Below are 25,166 nucleotides of genomic sequence, written 5' to 3'. Positions count from 1 at the left end.
AAGTTAAACACGATTCTTTGCCTGCTGACATCCCACAGCCTCTCAATTGACAATGTAATAAATCTTTGAAAAAGTGTACATAAAAATGCAGCACTAATCAAACTTCTCTGACTATGGAACCCCTTCTTCTCAAAGCTCTTAGAGGAGATTATATTTCATGGGAAACATTGAGCTGGTCAATGGTTTCCGGCCCTGGCTTTACACTAACATTAGTAGTGGATCCTTCCCAAACACCAACGCCCAGGCCTCACCCCAAGCCAATGAACTCATACTCTCCAAGGGTAGAACCCGCACATCAGCATTGTATTTTAAAGCTCCCCAGGTGATTCTAATGTACAGGCAGGATTGAAAGCCATTAAGCTGGAGCACAGGGTGCATGCAATGAAAAAAGAGTGGAAAATAAGGACAGAAAGGGTTCACAGGGGTCATACTGTGGAAGGTCTTGAATGCCACACTAGAGAGCTCGAACTTTATTTGGAAGGCAGCAAGGACCTATCAAGGACAATTCCTAGGAAAGCTATGATAAATACCAGACAGGAGGTCAAGACACTCCAGGGCATTTCTGCTCTCCACCCCCTTCTTGCCACTGATTGTACTTGAGTGGCTGTGGAAGGGCAGAAGAGATTTATAACCACAAAACATACCGCAAGAGGAAAGATGGAGGATGAAAGATAATTTCAGAATAGGAACAATATGAATTCCCATAGCATCACAAACGTAGGAAATTCAACAAGACATTTTCAGATATCAGCTCATTCATTCACTCCGACTCTAAGCTAGGAGCTATGGTAGAATCAGAGGTAAATGCCAAATTAATCTGGACCCTTTGAAGTTTTTATAATCTAGTATAGAGGAAGACTAAATGGAGATAAACACAATAACGGACAGCACGTGGTACCTAGGTGGTACACAGAGGAGCCCGAGCAATGCAAGGGGGAGAGCAGAAGAAACCCCTTCTTGCTGAAGTCATTACAGAGGCTCTGGGGAGAGAGCAACATCACGTTAGCCATATTAATTCCACAGTTTTTCAATACTTGTCTCTATACTGCCAGGCACTTTGTTACCCTCTGAGAAAAGAGTAAGGGAACAAGACAGGATTTATAGAGCCCATAATCTAACAAATGAGACGGACACTGAAAAAAAACAAAATGCAAGGTATTTTTAAATGCCTAACAGGAGACACTGTTTCCCTGAGTAACTGAGGGTGAAGTGAGTATGCTAGACAAAGGAGAGAGCGGCAGGGGAAAGCGCAAGAACGTTCCAAAAAAGGATCAGCGTGGCACATTCAGATTCTACAAATGGGACAAGTGAAAGGGGACAAGATGAGGCTGAATAAGCAGATCCAGAAGAACCCAACGTACTGGGATTACCTCCACCCAGGTTAGGCCAGTTAGGAGACAACCAGATTACTCATGGTGAGAGTCATCACCATGTCTCACCACGTGGTGGCTAAAGGTACTACTCGTGACCACGATCAGTATCGTCCTCTGCATCCCAACGTTCATGGATGGTTACCTCTGGGCCAGATATTTCACTTAAGTGTAGAACAATTTTAAGAGGATGACTTCTGTCCCCATATTGAAGCCACAGAAGAGTAAAGTGGTTAAGCCATTCACCATGATCAGAAAGCTGGAGAAGCAACTGAGAATAGATTCCAAGAGACCAGAAGACTGACTGGGTGTGGCTAATAAGCGAGAGGGAAAGGCAATCATAACCTCCCTCTGGGTTTCTGGCTTGAGAAATCGGGTGGATGCTGCTGGCACTTCCTGAGATAAAAATCTCTGGACCACAAGCAGACTTGTCGGGGAGGATGTCATTTGGGGACATGTTGAGTTTAAGTACTTGTGAGACATTCAAGGGAAAGGAGGACTTGGTTACATGCAATGGTCTCAGAGGAAAGATCCAGGCTGCAGAAAAAAATGGGGATTCATCTACTTAGCAGAGTGGTCAAGATCACCTAGGTAAAGGGTAAAAGAAGAGGAGAGAGCCTTGTTGGAAGTACTGGCTAGATTTCCTGGAGTGGAGAAGGACCCTTGAACAATGACCCAATATAGATAGATACAGAAGTGTACCCAGAGCTCCCATAAGCCCAGATAAGGGAGCAGAGAAGGCAAAGGCTGCAGACACAGCAATCAGCCAGGAGGCCAGCACAGCCATCCCAGCATGACAACAAGGGTCTTATGGGAAGTGATGGGGAGGGCAAGGAAAGGAGACAGGCTGCACAGGGAGAATCAGCGGCATGCTGTGACGTCAATAGATTTGGACGATGAAAGGAAGTAAGGAATCCATGATTCCATCCAACATGTAAAGCTTGGATATGGCACTACCATTCATTAAGATAGGGAAGTCACAGGCCGATTTCAAGGTTTACTTGGGGGGACAGTTATGGAAAGGTGAGGAAAGAGTCCAGACTTAAGCGGCAGAACATTCTGCAAAGCACACCAGATATTGTGAATGATAAACTGTGCAGTGCCAAATCCCAGGTTAACTCTAATTACTAATCCAGCGGAACCGTGACATTAAAGCAAACCCTAAGTGATTTGGGACTCCATTTCTACAACCATGAAATGGGAAGAATAATGCTGCCCCACATCTCACTGGCAGAAATATTTATGAGAGTAGACTTATTAATATAATCCCTTAAGGTAAGTAAAGTAGTACAGTTTGGTTTAAGACAGACTGAGATTAGACAGTGCTACAAATTGAGTAGCTGTATTGTTAGGTATCGATTGAAGCTTAGGGCTCTTCCTGTCTCTCAATTAAGAAGACATCCCTCACTAATTTATACTACACGGGGGAAGGGCTGCGGATCTAAAGGGGGCTGGGAGGACAGACTCACCAGCACAGTAATAATAAAGGACAGTGCCTCCCGACTGATGGAAAAGAGGAATGAGGTCAAAGGCCTGGCCCCAGAAATTCTGCTGTTTCTCCAGTTTCGTGCACTGTGACCCAGAAAAGACACTCTCAGTATTTATGTTTCGCTACTGGCAAAGCATCTCTCTTCCTCTTTTCTTGGTAAACAGATACTTGCCCTGGATGCAGTAAATTTTATATACAGTAGTAAAGAGTAAAGAATAGGAGGCTGGGGGCAGAGGAGCAGAGGGAGAGGGGAAGTCAGGTTCGACTTCAAAGCTTCTTGCTGTTTAAGGCCACAGGTAACAGTTAAGTGAGACTTACAGAAAACACATTCTTTCTATTAGGAAGATGGTGAAAATGAAAAACAAAACTCCTCTCTGAAGCAAGTTATTAAATTAAGAAGTCAGAAGTACTCAGAAGAATTTAAACGAGTTTTGCATTAACCAAAACACAAAAGGCGGTGCCTCTCAGCTTCCTTCTTGTGACTGTGTCAAACTCCTTGACTTAATATTTTACACACATTGAACTTGATCTTACCTTTCACCTAACCTGCTTTTACTTTTTTTAGTTTGGGGGTTACACTTTCCTTCATTTTATGAACTTCTATTTGTCTATTCCTAATCTATAAAAGAACCCTGATAAACCTGTTGATTAAACATTCTAAAGCAGTGCTACTGAAAGTAGTCAGTCCCCAAACTGTTATCCAACAGCAAGATAATGGGCTCATGCCAGAATTAAGTCAACTACTGTTTACTTCAGCTAGACAGGTTTTTTTTGGTTGTTGTTCCTCGGTTTTGTTTTTTCAACAATAAAGACATTCCTGATGAAGGGGACAGTGCAATTGATTTATGGTCTGGTACAAGCTCCCCACCATAACGCCCACCATCAGCAAATAGTACACGGACCTGCCCCAGTCCATGGACCACATTGAGTAGCACTGCTCCAGAGCAACATTCCTACGATACAAACTATAACTTCTCATTGCCTGGCAGTTTAGGTGATAGATATTTTCCTTCAAAGCAACAGAACTCTCCAACAGAGCTCCAATAAGTGGAGCATTCCCTGATCCCCTGCCTGGTTTGTGTAGAGACGCAAGTGTCCACAGTAACATTAAAACTATGTAAGGCGTAGGTGATGGTCTAGAAATCAGTTCTGCAGACACCCCAGCCACAGGGTCTTCCCACAAGATCAGGCTGCCTCCCAGTCTGATGCTGTGCAACAACAAACAAAAATAAAATACCACAATTATATACTGTATTCTTATTTCTAAATGACAGGGTTAAAGGAGAGCATGACAAATATTACAGCTTAAGAATGTTTTCACATCTTTCACAACAAAATACACTCCAAAACTGGAGTTCTCCTTGCTTTAACTTGTTTCTTTTTCTGCAAAGAATGTGCCAACATGAGAAACCAAATTACAACAAAATATACTCCTTCATGATTCTGTTTGCCCATTTACCCCAAATATTGCTCAGGGATTAGAGGACAATAAGAGCAGGGCAGCCACGAAGGACGAGAAGAAAGGAGCCAGAATTTGAAAGTATAAGTACCTATCAGACTGGGGTCCCAGTGGGCAGAGAGGGGCAGAAATGAAAAGTGCCCCTCATCTCTCTAGCAATGAAACAACCCCCAAACATCAGCTGGAGCTCAGCCAAGCTACCTAAGCAAGATACCATTAAAATTACTTCCATCTGCTGAACTGTTCCAAAGATGCTTGTCTGGAACTTAAGCACAGAGAGGTTACGCAGAGATACCACACTACCTATCAATCTTGACATCCTAAGTGGAGAGTCTCATTCAAACAGCACACAGACTCCCGTGTACTACAAAAACTACACCATGGAAATAAAAAATAACAGATCTGGAAGAAATTTCGGAGATTTTGGAGAGTCTCTGGCTCCTTGCTACTAAAAACGTGGTCAGTGGACCAGAAGCATGGGCATCAATGGGGCATCAGAAATGGACCATATCAGGTACCACTCTAGACTTGCAGCAACAATCTGGTTTTATCATGATCCCCAGTGATTTGTAGGCACATCAAAGTTTGAGAAGCACTGCTCTGGTTCACTGGTTCTCAACCCAGCTGCACATCAGAATCACCCCTGGAACTTTTAGAAAAATACTGATGCCCAGGCCCCAGGCTGGGGAGCCCGGGACCTAACATCTTATAAAACATAATGATCCAGTCCTATTCCCTTGTTTTATGGATATAGATGAGGAACTGAGACTCAGAAAAGTTAGACGATTTACCAAGATCACAGGAAGTTAGTGGCTGAAATAGGAGTAGATCTAAAAAATATTTAGGATTGTGTTGCCCGTAAAAAAAAAACTGAAGAAACTGTAAAGTTACCAATAAATCAAGCTAATTTTAAAGATCTAAGGTTTCATTTTGGTATATACTTTTTTATACTTTTAAATGAAACCAAAACATACTTATGTTTATTTTACATATTACCCCTTGAACCTTGGCCAGTTTTTTTCGATGCTGGGGGTGGCAGGGGGCATAATTCTCCATCAGCCAGAACACCATTGGTGGAGACACAGTGAAGACTCAGCTTTCGGCTTCTGCCTAGGTCACAGTGGCAGGATTGTGGGTGACTCTTTTTCTTTATTTCTAAAATCTCTTTAATGTGAATATACTATTTCTTTAGGAAAAAAAAAAAAAAGAAAGAAGAAAGAAAAATAAGGAAAAAAAGCATTCCGAAACCACCTTTTAAAGATCTCAATTTAACTAACTTAGATCGAAGAGTCCAAAAACAAGGACAATCGCTGTGTTCTGGTAAAAGCGTCCAAAAGTACAGAAGTGATACTTGGCATACCTAAGACAAAAAACTTCTGCCACGGGCTTCCCTGGTGGCGCAGTGGTTGAGAGTCCACCTGCCGATGCAGGGGACACGGGTTCGTGCCCCGGTCCTGGAGGATCCCACATGCCGCGGAGCGGCTGGGCCCGTGGGCCATGGCTGCTGAGCCTGCGCGTCCTGAGCCTGTGCTCCGCAACGAGAGAGGCCACAATAGTGAGAGGCCCGCGTACCGCAAAAAAAAAAAAAACTTCTGCCACAACTGCTGACCCTTTTGGTGTTGATGCCATTACATTTAAAATGCCCATAAATTAGCACTAGATACATGGGGGTGAGGTGGGAGGTATGGGTGGAGTGAAGGAAATTAAAAGCTGTGGTCAGACTTGAAAAAAATACCCCATAAAGCAACGTATGTTTCTGACAGTTGAAACAGACTGCACGACAGACAGCAAAACCACATTTCCGCGTGTTTTTTTTTTTTTTTTTTTTCTGGAATGGATCTGTGGCTTTATGCCACCAAGCAGTATTTTGGTTTACCAAAATGTACTCTATGGCCTTTTTAATTTCATGTTTACTTAACTTTCCTTACTATCACTGTTGTTATCACTCAACTACAGCAGCTTAAGACAAGTGTCTTAAAGGAGGAAAAAGTTTAAAATACAGAATATGCCTCACATTAGGAAAAAAAGAAAATTAACCACACACATGTAATTCACATTGACTAAAGCATCCGTTTTCATTTTGGTATATAGCTCGTACATAATGGACAATGGGAGTAATTACTGAAATATAGTAGTTTCTCAAGACAATTACAGACTCAGCCTTGCGTTTACATAAAATTTCTCAACACAAAAAGGATAAAGAATCACTGACCTATTCACAGTTGTTGGCCAAATGATAGAAAATAAAAAGCAACAGAAGAAAAGAATGACTGGAGCAGAATTTCCATAGCTGATGAATAATTTAAAGGATTCTGTACCTATTTTTAATGTCAAAAAAAAAACGTTAAAAGGAAAAAAGCCAAAATCAGATAATTTGCAAACTCCCACTATTATATCTATATAAAGGTAATGGCAGTAATCAAGCAAAATGATGAAGAAAGTCTCTCTCATACACTGACACAAAGGTCAAACACCTTCCTTAAAATGGTAAGTTCCTAAAACCACTGACCACAAAGGGTAGCCCGGCAAAGTCCACTGTGGTCTGGGTATAGAATTAAGGCACAAATACAAATCTTGCTGAAAAAGAATACCTGAAGTTCTTGGTAAGAAAACAGACTTGGCAGGAGATGAAGGGAAGGTGCTGACATGAAGGCAGGGGAGAAGCAACAAACCCCCTGTCCTTCCCTCCTCTTCCCTGTATCACTCGTCCTCCTCCCTAGGCACCTCATCCCCTAGCATAATCACGACCAAGTTTCCCCTCCAAGGTCACTTTTTCTATTCATGGTACCTTGATTCTGAAAGTCTGCAGAGGTCAATGTTTTAGGCCTTTCTCTGTTCATTTCCACACCCCTCATTCAATGAACTGCGGGGCTCACTTGGGTTCCTCCTTTCCAGTACATGTCGCCTCTTCAACCCAGCCTCTCTCCTTCATGTCCCTCTCCACTCAAATCACTTCAACCACCAGTTACTGAACATTTTCTGCCAGGCCCCATGCTACTTGCTGAGAATAGAGCAAATAAGCAAAACCGACACAGTCCCTGCCCTGCTGTCTTCCCTATGCTTTCCCTCAATAGCCCATGTAACAGAACCAGCATTTAAGGCCTTCCATAATGCTTCCCAAACCCACCACCTCAACCATTCTCTCCTCTACCAACCAACCAAGCTGGAAATGGTAACCACCACCTGAACATGGACAACACTTTCCTGTCTCTGTGCCTTCCACTTGGAATCCTCCCCTTTCCTTTCTTCCTGTCGAAGAGACCTCCTCCTCTGAGGTCCCACTAAAATGTCCCTACATCCTCTGTAACAGGATTCTTACTCACTTCCAAGCCAGAAACACTTCCTCCTCTTCTGCCTATGTCACAAGTGTGCCATCACCACACACTGCCACGTACTGTTCACACTGGTCGAAATGCCATTAAAAGATTAGAATCCATGGAGGCAAGAGTTCTACCTCCCCTAACTCCCTAACCCTCAAAGCACCCTGCACAAAGTCTGACTGAGCTCAATTAGCATTTGCTGAATGAACGATTATAAGCCACCATAACCTTTGCCTTCCATCTGAGGTATCCAACACTACCAACTCCTAACCATGCAACTCTCCCAGTGAAGGAAGAATAAACAATCTCATGAGGATTCAGTTCTTTTTCAGGTTTAAGTCTTTAGGTTATAATCTTAATCTCTGTAGGTCTAGTTCTAAATATTCAATTTGAGAAGCTAAAAATTTCAATTTAGAAAGTTTAATTTTTGCACGAGCTTCAAACAAACAAACAAAAATGACAACAAATGCATGCCCCCAAACCGTGAAATCAAATATCAAAGAAAAAGTGGAATTCATAAATCTTGGGAAGTTGGCATGAATACCATCTCACAATACAAATCCAACAAAGATCTTACCAAATTTTTTTCTATATACGTCCTAAACTGATGCAAAATATCCTAAATTCTTGCTTAGATTTTAAGAAAATCCTATTGGCTATGCTTAGATCTCGTTATGGGTCTCCTTCTTAAGGTCAGCCATATCAAGCATTTGCAAGTGAGCTGCCGTTTAAAAAGGTTGTTGTACATAAATGTACTATGTCTGACCCAGTCTCCCAGATCTGAAACCTCAAAAATGTAAACAATTTTTTAAAAAAATTTTGAAGGCTTACAAGGAAGTAGAGCTGTCATCTCCACATTCCTGAAACCTACATGAAGGAGAAAGTTTAAGGACACTCTGGAATAGTGCAGGACACAATTTTTCCATTAAAAAGCCCGAACATGCACTCTGTCTTCCCCAACTTGGCCAAAAGTTGCTTAAGCAAGTAACTGTGGAAATGCCACCATGTTTTTTATTGGCCACTTTAGGTGAACTATAATATTTTTTGAGGTTAACCAACGTAGACATACTTAGAGGGAATAAGCCAAACTCCCAAACAGTTCTACATCCTCCCCAAAATCAAAAGCGTTTAGAACAGTCACCCACATTCATAGCACGGCACAAAGGAATATGCGAAGGGAAAAATTAAGCCCAAATAAAACATGTTCATTGAACAGTGCCCAAATATTCAAAAATATAATAAACCCATGTGAGTAGACTCCCAGGCTACTTAGAAAACTCAAGACTCCATCTTGTGTATCACAATGTGGTCAGGACTAGACAAACACAAGCACAATGCACTTTGACCCAATCAAGAAGCTAAGTGAAAGAGCAGATGGACTATTTGGTAGCAAGATCTGCCCTGATTTTTCAGCTGGGGTAGATCAGGCCAAGGTGTTATGCTGAATTCTCACGTGGCCCAGTCTATCCTATCTTGGTAATAACCCAACAGGTATCCCAGAGAATGGCTGAAATACTGGGACTGTTCAGCATGGACAAAGGAAGGCTAATGAAGGACAACACTTTTGAAAAACTGTTACCTAGAAAGGAGCTAAGAAGAAAGACTGGGACTTCCCTGGCAGTCCAGGGGTTAAGACTGCGCCCTTCCAATGCAGGGGATGCAGGTTCAATCCCTGGCCAGGGAGCTAAGATCCCACATGCCTCACCGCCAAAAAACCAAGACAGAGAACAGAAGCAGTATGGTAACAAATTCAAGAAAAACTTTAAAAATGGTCCACATCAAAAACACTTAAAAAAAAACAAAAAGAATTAAGACTAATTCTGGGACCCTCAATGGGTAGCCAAGACAAATGGGCCTCACTTAAAACAAGAAATTTCCAATGAAAAAGATGATTACAGAAGACCATGTAACACCCTCATTCTGAACCTGAAATAAGAACCCACCACCACCAACCCTACTTTGCTAATCATCATGAGAACAGCATAAGAAAACGTGAAAATACAAGTATGGTTTGACAGGTTCTCTCAAAATTATGTAATTAACTAGAGAAGCCAGACAAGGCTGATGCTTGGCCTCTACCCATTAGAATGCCAGTAGCACCTCTGAGTTGTGACAACCAGAGATATCTGCAGATACTGTCAAATGTCCTTGGGAGAAAGGAACTGCCCTGTTTGACACCACTGCTCTAGAGAAATAGTTCCCAGACTCCTCCATTTGGGTCCAGGTTTCCTCACTGGATCAGTGAGTGCTATGAACTCTTTTCCCACAGAAGAAGGCACACAATTTTGCATATAAGTTCAAGGACTCTGTGGATACTTTAAAACCCAGCCAAGGACCCCCAATCTGGACCTCCATTCATCTGGAGATGAATCCAATCCTAAATTTTAAAACTGCCCAACTGCCAGCTCAAGGGCCTGTGGCAGAACTGCAATGAGAACTCCTAACCTTGAATTGCCTATCGAGACCATCATTACTCTTCCTAAGAGTCCTGCCTAAGAGCTCAGAAACAAAGCTTATATACTGGTGGTTGACACTCTACTACAGGAAATGCAGTGCAATGAAAAATTAAACCATCCCTTCAGTTGCTCCAGCGTTTCCTCTGTTAAGTTCCAAAGATTGTTTCAGATGCCAGAAATACAGGAGTAACACAACACATTCTTCTCTTTTGGAGCTTATATCTTAGTGATGGATCTCTACTATGATCTCTACTGAGCTCTACTATGTCCTTGATTCATCAAAGGTCAAGATTATACATTTCCCCCTTCTTTTATTTAATTACAGTTAACTTATTATAAACCAAGTTGAAAAGTCCAAACCTTCTCTAAGTAAAGGACAATGTGAGAAACCCAAGGACTTAAGATCTCAAGTTCATTGTAAGCCAGTTTACAGGCGTGCAGTGTCATCAGGATAAACCTCAGCTAAAGAAACTGACATCGGCACTGGATTCTGGAAGGGTAACTAATCCCAGGAGCTAATTACACAACAGGTAATAAACTGCTACATATACACTCCCCCCCTTAACACTTTGGGAGAAAATTACTGGATCACATTATAATTCATGTTATTTCTGAAGTTGTACGATTAAATTTTCTACACTATACATGCCAAATGAAAAGCATAAAAACTAATCACTTTAAAGCAGCACTGGAATTATATTATATACATATAAAATACATATAATTTTTGGGAATTCCCTGGTGGTCCAATGGTTAGGACTCAGCTTTCACTGCCGGGGCCAGGTTCTATCCCCAGTCAGGGAACTAAGATCTCGACAACCGTGGCGTGAACAACAACAAAAAAAACAAAACTCTGAAAACAGGTGTTAAAAGGGACTTTCTGAGACTAAAAAGAAGTCTCACTTCTGTTCATTGGGTCATAGAAAATAACCAAAACCAAATGGTCATTTTAATGCTTTTTTTTTTTTTTTTTTTTTTTTTTTTTTCTCCAGTATGCGGGCCCCTCACCGTTGTGGCCTCTCCCGCTGCAGAGCACAGGCTCCGGACGCGCAGGCTCAGCCGCCATGGCTCACGGGCCCAGCCGCTCCGCAGCACGTGGGATCCTCCCGGACCGGGGCACGAACCCGCGTTCCCTGCATCGGCAGGCGGACTCTCAACCACTGCGCCACCAGGGAAGTCCCAAATGGTCATTTTAGACCAAAGGAACTAAAAGAGATCTCAGCGTTCACTTACACTCCAATTTTAAGCTGAGAAAAGTACAGTCTTAAGAAGTTAAGGTACTCAGCAATGACACACAACTAGTTACTGGCAAGGTCAGAACTAGAATCTGAATCTCCTTACTCAGTCAAGTACTTTGGGGGAAGTAGCAGAGCATTTGAAATGTCTGGAGAATTGACAGAAATATCTATCATACCAGTGATCTGAAATTGAGCCAAACCCAGGATCTGTTTTACTGGTTGGCTGATCTCAAGAACTTATTTAATTTCTATGTGTCTCAGCCTCCTCATATACAAAATGGAAATAATAATATACAGTAATAACCTCATAAGGTTATTGTGAGAATAAAATATTATCTGCACAGCAAGCTCTCTAAAATCACTTACTGTTATGATTACTACTCTTGTAATGACACGGTACCATCTCCACCAATAAAAAACTAAGATATATTCAAAGTTCCTTGTCCCTTGAAAAGAAACAGAAGCCTGCATCTTTACTGATTTGCAAAGAAGTTAGCTAAACACACCACAGTATGGCTAAGATCAATATCTCCCCACACTCACTCAAACCACATGTACACAGACCTATTAATAGTAAAAGAATTCTTCAGCTACACAGTGACTAGTGATAGAGTGATGTCCAAACTGAATTTTAAATTCAGTTAGAGAAGATTCATGTTTTCATCTTTAAGAAGGCAAATTCCACATGCTAAAACACATATATTCTACTTTAACTAGCCTAACTCACTCCTGAAAAGCAAACCGAGCTCAGTTGCTTTTACTTTGTCTTTCCACTTGTCATTTTTCCACAAATTTAACAAGTAGGCACCACAGGCCTAACGAGGCTTGGAAGCTCAGCGTTTGTTATCCTACAACCACAATGTGCCCTTAAAAATATTAAATCGCACGTATTCTTGGCTAGCTCGATCTGAATGCAGGGATTCCCTCACTCACCAAATATTTCATGACCACCTACTGTGTGACAGGCAGTTCTCGGCACTGGGGACACAGCAGAGAACAATAAACACCCCTGTTCCCACGGAGCCTTACCTTCTAGTGGGAGAGAGCAGACTGGCAAGAAACAAGTTCACATCTAGTGTTTGCACAGTATACTTTAGGAATGCAAAAACAGCCAGTTTCATTAAGCGCTCTGCTCAAAGTGGATCCAGACTCTGTATTTTAATTTGTGATCCCAAGCCTCCCTTTCGGCGGGGCCTGGACTCTGGACGGATGGCAGGGAGGAGAGGGAGGCTCTGTGCTCGCACACAAACACACAGATCAGGTCTCTAGCTAGAGTGACACTCTAACACTTCTTGGACGGCCGGCCGGTAGCGTCCCCATCGTCTCGTGTTGCATGCAGCCGAGGACATCCCAGAAACCGGCGCACTGTTTGCTGACTGGAAACAGCGCGGTCAGTGAAGGGAGCCCTGGAAGTGAAGTCAAGAAACCTACTGTTTTCTTTTCTGCCAACATCTCTCGCTGTGCCACCTCGGGTGTCCGCTGACCCGCGTGAACCCTGGTCTCCCCGCCTGCAAGCTGATCCTCCTGTACCGTGACACTGGGCTAGTCTCTTAAGCCCTTAAGCCTCGGTGTCATCTGTTCAAGGAGGGCAGTGGAATGACACTGCTTGGCAAACTGTCGGGTACTCCACGGACAGAAGCTATTTAAATAAATACATGGATCCAAGCTTGCTACTTGCTTTACAGGAACATCAGAAAGATTAAGGAGAACATATAAAGCGCCTTAAGCTCTCTGTAAAGAAAGGGTGTTACAGGGTACTAGTGCTCATAATTTCTACAATTCTTTCCAGTTATATTTCCTTGCATTTTCAAATTCTTTAACCAAAATAACCCACAGGCCTTCAGAAGCAGAATACATATGTAGAAAAGAAGAACAGAATCCTAATTAGAATAATAACAATTCAGTGAAATAAGCTTGCTAGGAGATCAGAAAGTCAATATCCATCTTCCTTGCCTCAGCCTCTCATGCCTAAGCTGCCGGGGCTGAGACGCAGTGGGCTGGCCAGGTTTTATGTGGAGCCCAGTAGAGCAGCCAGCCTTTCTCTCCATCCATCACAGAAACTCCCTCCACAATACAACCGTGAAGTATTTGTGGGCAAAATCCTCAAAAATGATGACAAAGTGACCCATGCACCAAACGGCAGAGGACCTCAGAGGTGCCTGGGGGTATTTTTCTTCTGCTTCTTTGACAAACCAGCTATGAAAACCCACACCTTCCCTTTGTCCCCCTGGACGGAGTACTGTCACACACGACAGCTCTCTGAGGAAAGGTGGGCTCAGTAGTAGAGAAGCCAGCAAAACCTTGGCATAAATGCTGGGTCAAGGCCAACGAAAACAGAGAGGGCATACAGATTTGTGTTGATGAATGCCAGCTAAATCCCTCTTTACAGATAGAAAGCAGCTACCACTGACAGCTGTTGCTAAGGCAGAGTCAAAACAACTCTAATTTTCGCTTCTGACTAAAACTTCTCAGGCCCGTCCCCCTTAGAGTGAGTAATTTGCTGAGCTCTGTTTGCAGTGAACTTCCTCTGAACAAGTCAAGTCCTAAGCCTCGCAACCCATCATTATCAGTATAAATTGCCCACACCTACACGTGCTGCCTCCAGCTTTTCTCCCACAGCCCAGCTCACAAAACTGATCCTAACTTAGCCACAGGACCACTGGATCCGCCACCGCAGCTAAAGAGCTAGAGTGCTAGAGTTTTTTAAGAGGAGGTATGGGGAGGGATATCAAGGGAAAATACCCTCTAAAAATCACATCCCTTTCACCGGCTCTGCAGCCATCAAATATATTACTGTCCTGGAGTGTTAAGCCAGTCTATCCAGTCATGTCAAATAAAAATGTTCTCACTAAAAACAAACACAAATTACTTCTGAATACACATTTGAAACACTGAATTCCCAATTGACTTTATCTATTGTATAGTACAAAAAGAAAAAAAAAGAAAAGAAGTAAAATTCTAGGAAAGACAAAACGAAGAATGTGAGAACAATGGGCCAGTGCCTGCACTATCTCGGCTTCACGGAGGCTGGAACTGCACCTAAAAAGATGCATCTTATCCCTCAGTCCACTAGGCCAACCCGGCTCAAAATGGTATTATTCAGGATACAAAGAATTTTGCCCAGCAAATAAAATAAGCTAAACAAAAATAAGCAATATCCAGTAGGGATTAAGGGGCAGTGAGAAAGGAAATATCCCTTTGTTTGAATGCTGCAAAGAAAGTCTTTTAACAGTATAAGCAAACCATTTGCCTTCATTTAAAAGCTTGAGTTGTGTGCAATTTCCTGCATCTAAGAACCTCTTTCTGAACTACAAAGAGGCCACAAAACATCACATTTTCCCCTCCCAGCTTCCCCCTTCAAAAACCCACAAGACGGTGATTAACAAACAGCCCGTTGTCTTCAGGCACAGTTTTAAAAGCCACAAGGAAAAGATAAAAGTTAAATGGAAAAGCAAGTTTGTAAACAAATGAGAAATAGGTTACCCAGGGAGGAAGTAAACTCATCTTGATAAACAAGCAGCTCTCCTCGCCCCATTTGTGGGAGACTCCAAGTGAAAGCGACCCTCGCCCTCTTACCCACTGACAGTAGTATGGATGGAGAGTCCTAGGCCAAGCCTTCTGGCCCTGACTCTAGGCAGAGCTGCAGGAGTCTGGGTATAAGCCTGAAGTTCAGTGGCTCAAGGACAAACCCAAGCACTAGCCCAGCCTCCCAGGGGCTGGCTCTCCACTCCAGAAATGAGCTGAGGCCTGAATCTCCAACCCAGGGCAGACCCATCTCCCAGCAAACACCCTCCCAGGCAAATTCATCTGAAGTCCTGAATCCACTACCTAATAACTGTGTCACCTTGTGCAGATCTGATTCTGTTTAATCATCCTTTGATGGGACATAATCCCTTTCTGAGGATCTTTGTAAGAATTAAAGAATTCTGGCAATGGGCCCAGATCAGTGGTAAGCACACCCAGATATGTAATAAACATTTACGTCCACTGAAAGGAAATTCCAATTCCACTCAACAAACAGTGCTTCAGGTGAAAAATCTTCAAGTATTCTATAAAACCTCAGAAAGAAAATTAAGAACCCAACATGCAAGAAGAGAAAAGGGGGAAACCCATGTGATCCAGAAAATGCTCCTAATTATGCGCATGCCCTGACAGGTTAAATTTCCTCCTCCAGATCAGCTTCTCTTGAAGGTCCTGTGACATGTAAAATGACAGCTCCATGGGTCCCGCCCAAGCCACTGCCCCTTGGTATCAACTGTCCTAATGCTAGAACCTCTGTTTTGGAAAAAAAATTAATTAAAACCTACATATATCTGGACTTACAAAATAGGACTTAAGTTGGCCCTCATCTCAAAATGTTCAAATCAGAGAGGCAGGGGAAAATTTACCACCAATAACCTCCATTTGGTTAATTACAGAATACTATTGAAGGATAAGTAATCTTAAATTAGAAAGGGTGGCTTTAAACCTTAATGAAAAACAAATAAAAACACAACCCCCTCCCCATGCTCTAATTGTATCTGGGGTTTTTTGCACAATCATCAAGATTTCACTTGTAATCTCTCTTTGAGAATTTCCAGTCCAGCAGTGTCCACCACCGTTCAGCCCCTCTAGATTATTATTTCCTAATTTTATACAGCAAAAGAAAGTTCTGTCAGCAAAATTTTCACTGGTTTATTAGTTACTTTCAGCTAGAACTTCCCACCTTCGATAATTCACTTTCATCAACACACAAGAGTTCAATCACATCCATTCCTGAAAAAAATAGTCACTGCCTAAGAATACAAGTCACCTTTTTGCCTATATTCTCAAACACCTACTCCTACATCTACTCCTCCATATCCAAGCATATACAATCTAAGACAAGAGATGTGTAAGAAATTAGTAATGCTCCAAAAAAAAGTTTTCTTATGGGAAATCTGGTCTAAACACAACTCTAAACAAATTGACTTCCACTGCAAGCACTGTCCCCAAATAAATTTACTGCACCCTAGAATCAAGTACACTCAAGGCTGGAATGCCGTGCCAGTCGTATATTACTTCAACCTCAATAAATCTCTTTTTACTCTCCAAATCCTCGGCTGCTTTCTAAAATAGTTCACGAAAGAGCACCAACCTAATTAACAACAGCTTCCTCTGCAACTGTGGCCTTGATTTCACTTATTTACACATTAACTGGAGCCTCCTTTTGGCCAATCCAGTCTCTTCTCTGTACCATGCCGAGCCTTTTATCTGCCCTGGACAGCATTTTCTCCAGCAGATGAAGTAGATGCCGATTGATTTGCTGTCGAGCATGGTAAATTAATAGCAACAAATTGCTGAGGGCCCCTCTCACTGCTCCACCATGCTTCGGCAGTTTTGCTTTATTTGCTCCATGATGGGCAGCAGTCGGCCTCTTCAAGTCAATTTCTTCTTAACAACCTGCAATACCTTTCAATGGTGAAAATAGAGCTGTTCCTTGTAAGTCAGAAATCAATATCCTATTGCCCTTAGAAAATGCTAAACAAGCAGTATTGGCAACCCACTTGGTACTAGAGGGTATCAGATATAATGCAAATCCATACTGCTTCCCTCCCTGTAGTTATTACAGTTTGCTAAAAGGTTCCTAATGTCATTTATCATCATTTACCATCGACCAGAGAGGCTATGATTATGATATCCTGTCAGTTGGCAAGGCCCTTTCATTTCTATTCAATTAATATTTTAGCAGCACTCAAATGGTTGTGGCCCAAGTCTCATAATAAAATTTACATGGCTTGTAGTGAAACAGGAGTTCTCTTGCTCTGATTCGAAAAAAAATAATCATATACATACACTTATAGGTCGAATTTACATACCCATTGTTCCTAATCTACATCCAATATTCACTTTTTAAAGTGGTAACTGCCGCTGCCAGATTAAATCAAATTAAATCAGGGCAGTCTTCTTTAATTACAGCATTACGAGTGAAGGATGGGAACAAGCAGCACTTAGCAATGTTATCAACTGCATGCATCACCCTGTTCCGCCCACGGTCACTGACCCATTTAGAAGCCACACTGTATTTATAAAGAACAATCAGCAGAGGGAAGAAAAAAAAAAAAAAAGTAACAACTAAACCACGGGCCACCTGTCCCATCCAAAACAAAAAACAAAAAACCCCAACTTAGACAGAAATCCTTAAGGAATAAAGGCCAATGTTCTTTCATTTAAAAAAATTCCATTATGAAGATATCACAATGAAACGCGTGCCATTTCTAACCATGTCCCATTTGTCATCTTCACTTTCATGCTAGAACTTAAGACGGTGGCAAAGCATTAATTCACTTTATAGTCCAGAACACTCCACTTTAACCTTTCTGGGTTTTTTCCCAGCTTTATCTGCCTAGCTCTATCGATCCTACTAAAGATTATCAGAAATTATATTCATATTTTATGCTCTAACCCCATGTCATGTCACTGAGTTCCCCTTTAAAAAAAAAAAATCAACGAATTCTACCAGACTAATGCTATTTACTCAGTTACCAAAATTTAAATTAATTATGTTCTCAAACATAATTGTTAAAAATTGGCAACATTATGCAGGCTTAATTAAGATTAAATCCAATTTACTGAATGTACTTTAATTGGTACTAATTACATTAGCTTTCATTTCAGAATGACAAATTCCCCATAGGTTTCACTTTATAGTCCTCTAACAGAACCAGCACAGGGTGACTGACAGCGAGTATCATACAGAAAGGGGAGGGACCATAATACTGGACCCCCCCAGCCTGCTTGTCACTGCTCTGTGCTTCTGTCCTTTTATCAATTTGCTAAGTCACAGAGTCATGACTCCATCACAGCCATCATTTTCTGTTCCAATGAAAAATTTCTCTAAAAATAAATACTCTGGCAGGCAGCAGCCAAGAACAGAAGCATTAACCAAAAAATACACAAAGGTTTCAAATATCAGGGCCACCAATTACTAGGGTACTTCCAAGGACTTCGGGGACTCCTACTCTTGAACCCTTCAGAGACACAAATCTAATAAGTGAATAAGCCTAACCTGATCTTGAGAACTAGGCCCAATTATGCCGCAGGGCAACTTCCCTGCATTATTGCTGCTTTCCATTATGAGGGTATCCAGCAAGTGCATCTGGAAGAGAGGCCAAGAGGAACCAAGGCTGTCTGCCTACGAAAACAAATAAAGACAGATATGCCTCTGTGCTTAAGGGGGGAAAGAAAGAAAATATAATAAGTAGGTGGTTTGCAGGGCTGTCTGTATTTCATAATGTGATAAACTGCCCTCAGGATTCTTGATATGATTGAATTTAAAAGCAAGAGAAAAAAAGGGAAAATGTACTCCATTCTCAGTTTCAAATGGATGGCATTTGAGGCCAGCTGGACAAGAAGATGACAGAATTACAGAAGTATAAATTGTGTAAAATTAAGGGATCTCACATACCGCCCCCTGCCCCCTAAAAGAAATACATACAAGCTCTGTGTCTCTGAGAACTGTAAACAGTATAAAGAGACCTGGAAACTAAGTGGTTATGGTAAATAATAAGATACAGGAGAAGAAATAAAGGGACATTAATCATCTGGTCCAATCTTTAAAAGACACTAATTAGTATTGGGTGGTGGATGAAGACAAAAAAAAAAAGACATGTACAAGATCCAGACCTAAAATGACATGTATTGAGGATAATTAACAAACAATATCTCTCATGTAATTTATTCCTATAAGGTAGAACTAAGGGGAGCCCATCCATAAGTTTGATGGATTTTGTTTAAGCAGGAGGTATTTTACATTACTTATCTAAACAGAAATGGCAAGGATGCCAAAATAAGAATTTTAACATGCGGCCAATGATACTATAATGTTAATACTGACATAACCAAATAACACATGAAGTAAAAAAAGGATCTGAAATAAAGTCCTCAGTGTGACGACTCCTTTTTTTTGTTTTTCCAACTTTTTGTTTTCAAATACTGTCTATCTGATTGCTTTTACTGTCTAATTGTCATCTTTTAAAGATCTGAGTATGTTTCAGGTATGTGATAATTAACCACGTCCAAAAAGGAATCCATAAGTAGTAAGAGCCTAATAATATGTGATCATTTCATATTTTTTAAACTTAGAAGGTAATGACATCCACCATGAGTATAAATAAGAGATGAAAAGCACTAAGTTTTCCCTCATCTTTTCCCAGCAGGTAAACACATAAACACAACTATTCTGAAATGGTTGATAAGACAGATCTGAAGCACTTTCACTAGATGACTAAAAATAAATGCCTCCTAGAAGGATTATTATGGCCAAACAATATTTATACATATATGCTATTTTTCTTTCTAGGAAACTTAAACCAAACCATTTTATTCAGTCTCCTGCAAAAAAAAGTCTGGTTCAGTCATACCTCTCAACACTTTCTGACTAATCATTATCTTTTTTCTTTCTTTCTTTTTTTTTTTCCTTTGGGCTGAACTAACTGCTAGATTTCAAGACCCAAGACCCAGTGTTGAACCTTATCACATCCTCCTATCAGGCTCATGTATTCTGTACAAATTCTGGAAGGAACAGTTACAGTTCCTGGTAAAACCCAAGTAAGTAGCCTCAGGGGACCAGTACAAGGAATTTACATCAATTTCTTTTGTAGCTCCACAGATTTCATTTTGATCCTCCCAGCTCACCCTCTATCCATTCTTTCACACCAATCCAAGGGAAGCTCCACACAATTTACAATTTTACTTCTTAATATTTTCCAAAAAAAGCTTTCATAAGACAAGTTTGCAATGCCCAAAATACATAAATTCTTTCAAAAGAAAAAAACATTTTAAAACTTTAGCATCCTGCTTTTGAAAGTGTACAAAGTTTAATATGTATTCACTTTATATCACATTCTTAAATGATTAAAATGAGGATAATATGCAAAAAAGATGGGGAAACACACCTGAAAAAATAGCATTCTCTCCAGTACATGGTCTTGTAAAATACAGGTAGCCACAAAAGAATGCGCAGAATAAAACTGCAAAACGTACAATTTCCTTTCTAAAGTGCACAGTATTACTGACTGTCATATAAAATGCTTATAAAGAAATGATAGCTTACCTGCTTGTGCATTTCTATATTCAACCCATAGGACATCTCATAATACTGTCAAAGAAGGAAAAGCAATTAATCTCATGCTTTTCATCAAACAATTTCCCTAGTTTGTTCAAAGAGTCCCCAAGCAAACCTAAAAGCCTCACCTAAACCAAAATATCCATCCTATTAATGCTGCTACATCAGGAAGAACACTCTACCACTATCTTTAGCCTAATAAACTAGAAGCCACCTTAACACACAGAATCTAAGACAATGACTCACAAAACTAAGAAAATCAAGTTCAAACATAGCATTCTTAACATCTCCAGTGGTCTTTATACATCACAAGCAGATAACTCACGAAGGTCTGATGACAATTTGGTACCCTATGGACTCCAATTCCTAGGCACAGCGGGCAAATAAATAACAAAAACAATGTGTCTCATACAAATGCTGATGCTTTGACAAGAACTGTTCAAAAAGGTGATGCTACTTCAGAGTTCCGTTTCTCATTTTTGCATACTGTTCATGTTCATACATTCAAAGAAAAAAGGCTTGATAGGAAATGAATGAGTTACTCTGGAGCCTTTATGAACAAACATTAAGAATACACTTGGTAATACTTCTGAAAAAGCAGATCTGAATGTTTTAAACATATAGTATAACTGGCGTTACAGAAATTCTGGCAGAACAAATCAGTTAAACAGGAGACTACAACACTCCCCAAACCAATGTAACACTATAGAAATTGAAAACACAAATACACACACTAGGAACATACTGAGCGGAAGGAGGAGGAGGGAGGGAAAATTTGAAAAGATGTCTGGTGTCTTTTCTTACCCATCATTCTTTAAAAGAAATAAAATACATTAAAATTTTAACAGTTTACTGAAAAATTATCTGGTTAAAATTGTTTGGAGCAAGAGCAATAAAACAACAAAGAAAACCACTAACAAAAACATTTTGGCTGTGACTAAACAAAATGTCAATCAGGTTGTTGTTTTTTCAATCTGTAAAAACAAAGCACAGAAAAGTATACCCCACGCAGCTAAAGTTTTTGAAAATTCAAATCAAAGCTGGTTGTCAGAGGCAAGTTATAACATCCTGGAATTACAGGTTGCTAATGGTCACATTCTCACAACTTTAACTGCACTAGCACTGTGACTGTGCTCTATCCTGCAGCCTGTAGCAATCTGAACGTATTCTTGCTTTGGTAGCCCAAACTAACAGGCACTTTGAATCTGTGATACAGTTTTCTTACCATCACATAATGCCGCTGCATCTCTGTCTTCTCACTGGCAAGTTTCTCACATTCCAGCTTCAGGCTGTTCAAGAAATAAGGAAATCTAAGTACAACGCAGATCTTGACTTACATCTTTCAAATACACACTCCCTCCTCTAAATCATCACCTACAAAACCCCAAATCAACTATCTTAAATACCACCCTCATCACTGAAAAACAGGCAGGAGAGAAAAGGGTGAGTGGAACCAGCCTGGGCTTGCCCTTTCAACAAGGATCAAATGCGGGGTTTTTGTTTGTTTTAAGAAAAACCCCTCTAGCCCATTTAACTCCATAATCTCATCCAGAAATGAATATTCACTGAATTCACTTAAGAACGAGGAAATAAACATCAATAATGCCTACATCTCCAAACACTAATAAGTCCCCCAAACTGTCACAAGGGAGTTTTTTCCTTTAATGTTCCACGAAGAAATTAATAAAAATATGAATCAAGCATGTCTTGTGAACGATGTCTTATTTTTTTCCCTCCAAAACACATAGACAAGTTGAATACCACCACCCAGGGGCAAGGCGTGAATGGGGTTCAGTGCCTTGTTTTGGTTCCAGCATTTATGAAGTAAGAATTACACGTCATTGAAAATCCAGCGAAAGAAAAATATTTCAAAGGCACTCTATGGTCTAATGATTGTCTCTTAAAACGAAAACATCTTTTCAGCATAAAAGTAATGAAATCGCCTACTTGGCGACTTCCCACGGCTCTGGGCTCTTGGTATTTCAGCGGAAGGGCAGAAAGAAGTAAGAAGGAATCAAGCCCGCTGTAATTAATAAAGAACCAAGGAAGTCAAAAGGCCCCAGAACCTTCCCAACCTTCCATTCTCCTGGCCCCAATAAATCAATAGCGAAAGTTTGGCCTCAGCGTTTTCCAAGTCTCCCCAGTTTCGACTGCTCGGCCTTTTTTTTTTGTTTTTTAATTTACAGGAAAAGGACGAAACGCTTAATTTCTTTACACCTGCCTGAAGAAAAGAGGCCTTGACTTGCCCTTTCTGCCCACAAGGAAAGACGATAATACCTTTGTGGTGGCCAAAAAAAAAAAAAAAAAAAAAAAAAAAAGGAGGGGGGCTGTGTGTGTATGTGGGGGGAAGACAAGAGCTAAGCAAATAGCAGGATCAGCTAAAGTCAATATTGTTACCTGTGGTATTGAGCCTGTAAAAACTGAAACTCTTCCTTAATCCGATCACAGGACTCAGAAATCGTAAATTTAAAGGGTTGAGCAGGCTGATGCGGTGCCTAAAGAACAACAATAAAATATTTGATTAGCCCACAGCACAAGCGAGGCGGAGAGATGGAGAGAAAACCACGCGGCGCTTGGGGGAAGAGGAGGGGGGTCATGGCGCAGGCAGATTAACACTCTCCTCCCGCCCCCTCCGCCGGCCGCACAGCCCGGCGGAAGCCGCTTGCGGGCTAGCCCCGGGCCCCTGCGTCCCCGTGCCCGCCCCGGACCCCGCAAGTTCGAGACCCCGCTCCCCTCCCACGTCAACGGCGGGCGCCCAGGAGCCGGCGCGCCTCGCCCACTGTCTCCCCACCCGGAATCGAAACTGGCCCGTCGGGGGGACGCGCGCCATGGCGTCGGGCCGCGGACAGGTCGGGGGAAGGGGCACGGTTGGCCGGCTGGCTCGCTGATCCCCGGGGCCCGCGGCGCGAGGGGCCGGCGTCCCGCACTCAGGAGCCGCCGCCGGACCCGCCGCGCCGCCGCCGAGGGCGCCCTCCCCGCCCCGGCACGGAGTCGCGCCTCCTCCATCGCTCGCCACCCCTCCTCCAGGAGTCGCGGCGCGGGGACGACAAACGGCTCCGCGCGGCTTCCAGGGGCTTCAAAGACAACAATAAGAAAATGGCTACAACTCAATTGCTTCTCCGCACCCCCTCTCCGAAAGTGCCCCAGTGCCCGGGAAGAGTGGAGGCGGAGGAGTGGCGGGCGACTCCCCGAGCGGGGCGCGGGGTTCGGGCCGACCTCCACGCCCCTCCGGCCAAAGACACAACTCGGCGCGCAAAAGGCGACGCGGAGAATCCCCCGGCGCCGGGCGAGCCAGCGCCCCCGCCGCCTGCACTCACCGGGTGTCTGGTCTGCGGGTACATCTTGCTCAGGTCGCGAATCATCCAAACCGATTTACTTGGCTGCGCTGGGCAGAGGCGCGCGGCTCATTGGCTTTAATGGCCCCGAGAAGGAGGAGGCGAAGGCGGCGGTGGCGGAGGCGGCCGGCCGGGTCCGAGGTGCGGCTCGGGAGGTCCCGGCCCCCGCCGGGTCTCGCGTGACGCGGGCGGCAGAAACGCGCGACGGCGGCGGCGGCGGCGGCGGCGGCTGGGTGCGCGAAGCCGGGCCGCTCCGCATTCCCCGCGGGCGTCACTGGCCCGCCGCGGGCATTGTCCGGTGCGCGTCTCCCGCGGCAACGCTCCGACGTTCGCTCCGCCGAGGCGTGCCCGCCGAGCCCGGCGCCGCGGCCGCGCCGCTCACCCGGGCGGGGAGAGTGAGAGCTCCGCGCCCCAGCGCCCGCCGGCAGCGCCACCCGCTCGCTCGCTGGCTCGCTCGGCGTCCCACTCCAAACTTTTTTTATTTGCCTTTTAATTGGTTGTTATTCCTCCAAATGAATGATCTCTCTCTTCTTTCCTAAAAGCAAACACAAACTCCTTTGGTTCGGAAGAGGTCTCGGCGGTGCTTTTTGGTTTCTCTGGAGATTTTTTTTCACCTCACAGCAACGATCTTTTAAAAGGCACCTTTTAGCTTCTTTTACCACATTTCATTTCCTTATTTTCCTTCCTGTTTTCTCGTCTTTTTTTTAACCCCAAATTGAAGGGGATTATAAAAATAAAAGAGAGTGGAACGCTTGCGGCTTTTTTTTAAATTCTCCCTCTTTTCAAACTCTGCGAACAGCACCTCAAAATAATATACAAGTGTGTGAGAGAGGGGAAAGAAAGCAGCCAACAGCTCAAACACCCGCTCAGAACAGCTCTAACAACACGCTCTGTGTAGGTGACTTCTTTGACCAAATTTAGCAGCGGCTAATCATTAACATTCTGATACATATTCACAACCGTCCGTGGAGGGACCGCGGAGCATCCCGGGAGATGTAGTCCACCCCCGGCGACCGCGGCTGAGGATTCGGCCAGATTGACTACAATCACCGGCCGGCCACGCGACCGCTCCGGGGCGATCTTCAAGAGCCCCGCCCACCCCGGCGCAGTAGGCGTCTCCAACAACCAATCAGAGATGGCTGAACATTAATCGCCGTCTGTGTTACTGCCCATCATTTCATTGCTGACAAATGGCGAGCTAGCGGGGAGGAGCCGGCCAGGCTGGAACCCACGTGGGGGCCGGGCGTCGTCGGTGGCTCGGACCAATGAATGGAACAGGACGGGGTTAGCGGAGGCGGGGCGGAGATGGCCCGCCCAAGGCGGAGCTTCGCCTTGGCTGAAGTTCCTTAGCGCGAGCGTTCGAACCTGGGAAACATTTGTTCGGCTGTCAATCAAAGTAACGTGGGCATGGGAG

The 25,166-nt window shown here is 43.0% G+C and overlaps 1 protein-coding gene across 1 annotated transcript in view; it reads right to left on the bottom strand.

Annotated features, from left to right (window-relative positions):
• LOC103068837 (TLE family member 4, transcriptional corepressor) overlaps window positions 1-24,834 on the bottom strand; it is a 154,774-nt gene extending 129,940 nt beyond the window's left edge. Inside the window, 4 exon segments of the mRNA XM_007465522.1 lie at window positions 20,406-20,450; window positions 21,643-21,706; window positions 22,815-22,912; window positions 23,735-24,834. Of these exon segments, the coding sequence (XP_007465584.1) occupies window positions 20,406-20,450; window positions 21,643-21,706; window positions 22,815-22,912; window positions 23,735-23,779 (252 nt within the window). The 5' untranslated portion in view covers window positions 23,780-24,834.
• Between the last annotated feature and the right edge of the window lie 332 nt (window positions 24,835-25,166).

Source organism: Lipotes vexillifer, unplaced genomic scaffold, assembly GCF_000442215.2.
Source record: "Lipotes vexillifer unplaced genomic scaffold, Lipotes_vexillifer_v1.1 scaffold993, whole genome shotgun sequence".
NCBI classification, from domain to species: Eukaryota; Metazoa; Chordata; class Mammalia; order Artiodactyla; family Lipotidae; genus Lipotes; species Lipotes vexillifer.
Note: the sequence above shows the minus strand (reverse complement) of the source record. Positions and strands in the feature narration are given on the sequence as shown.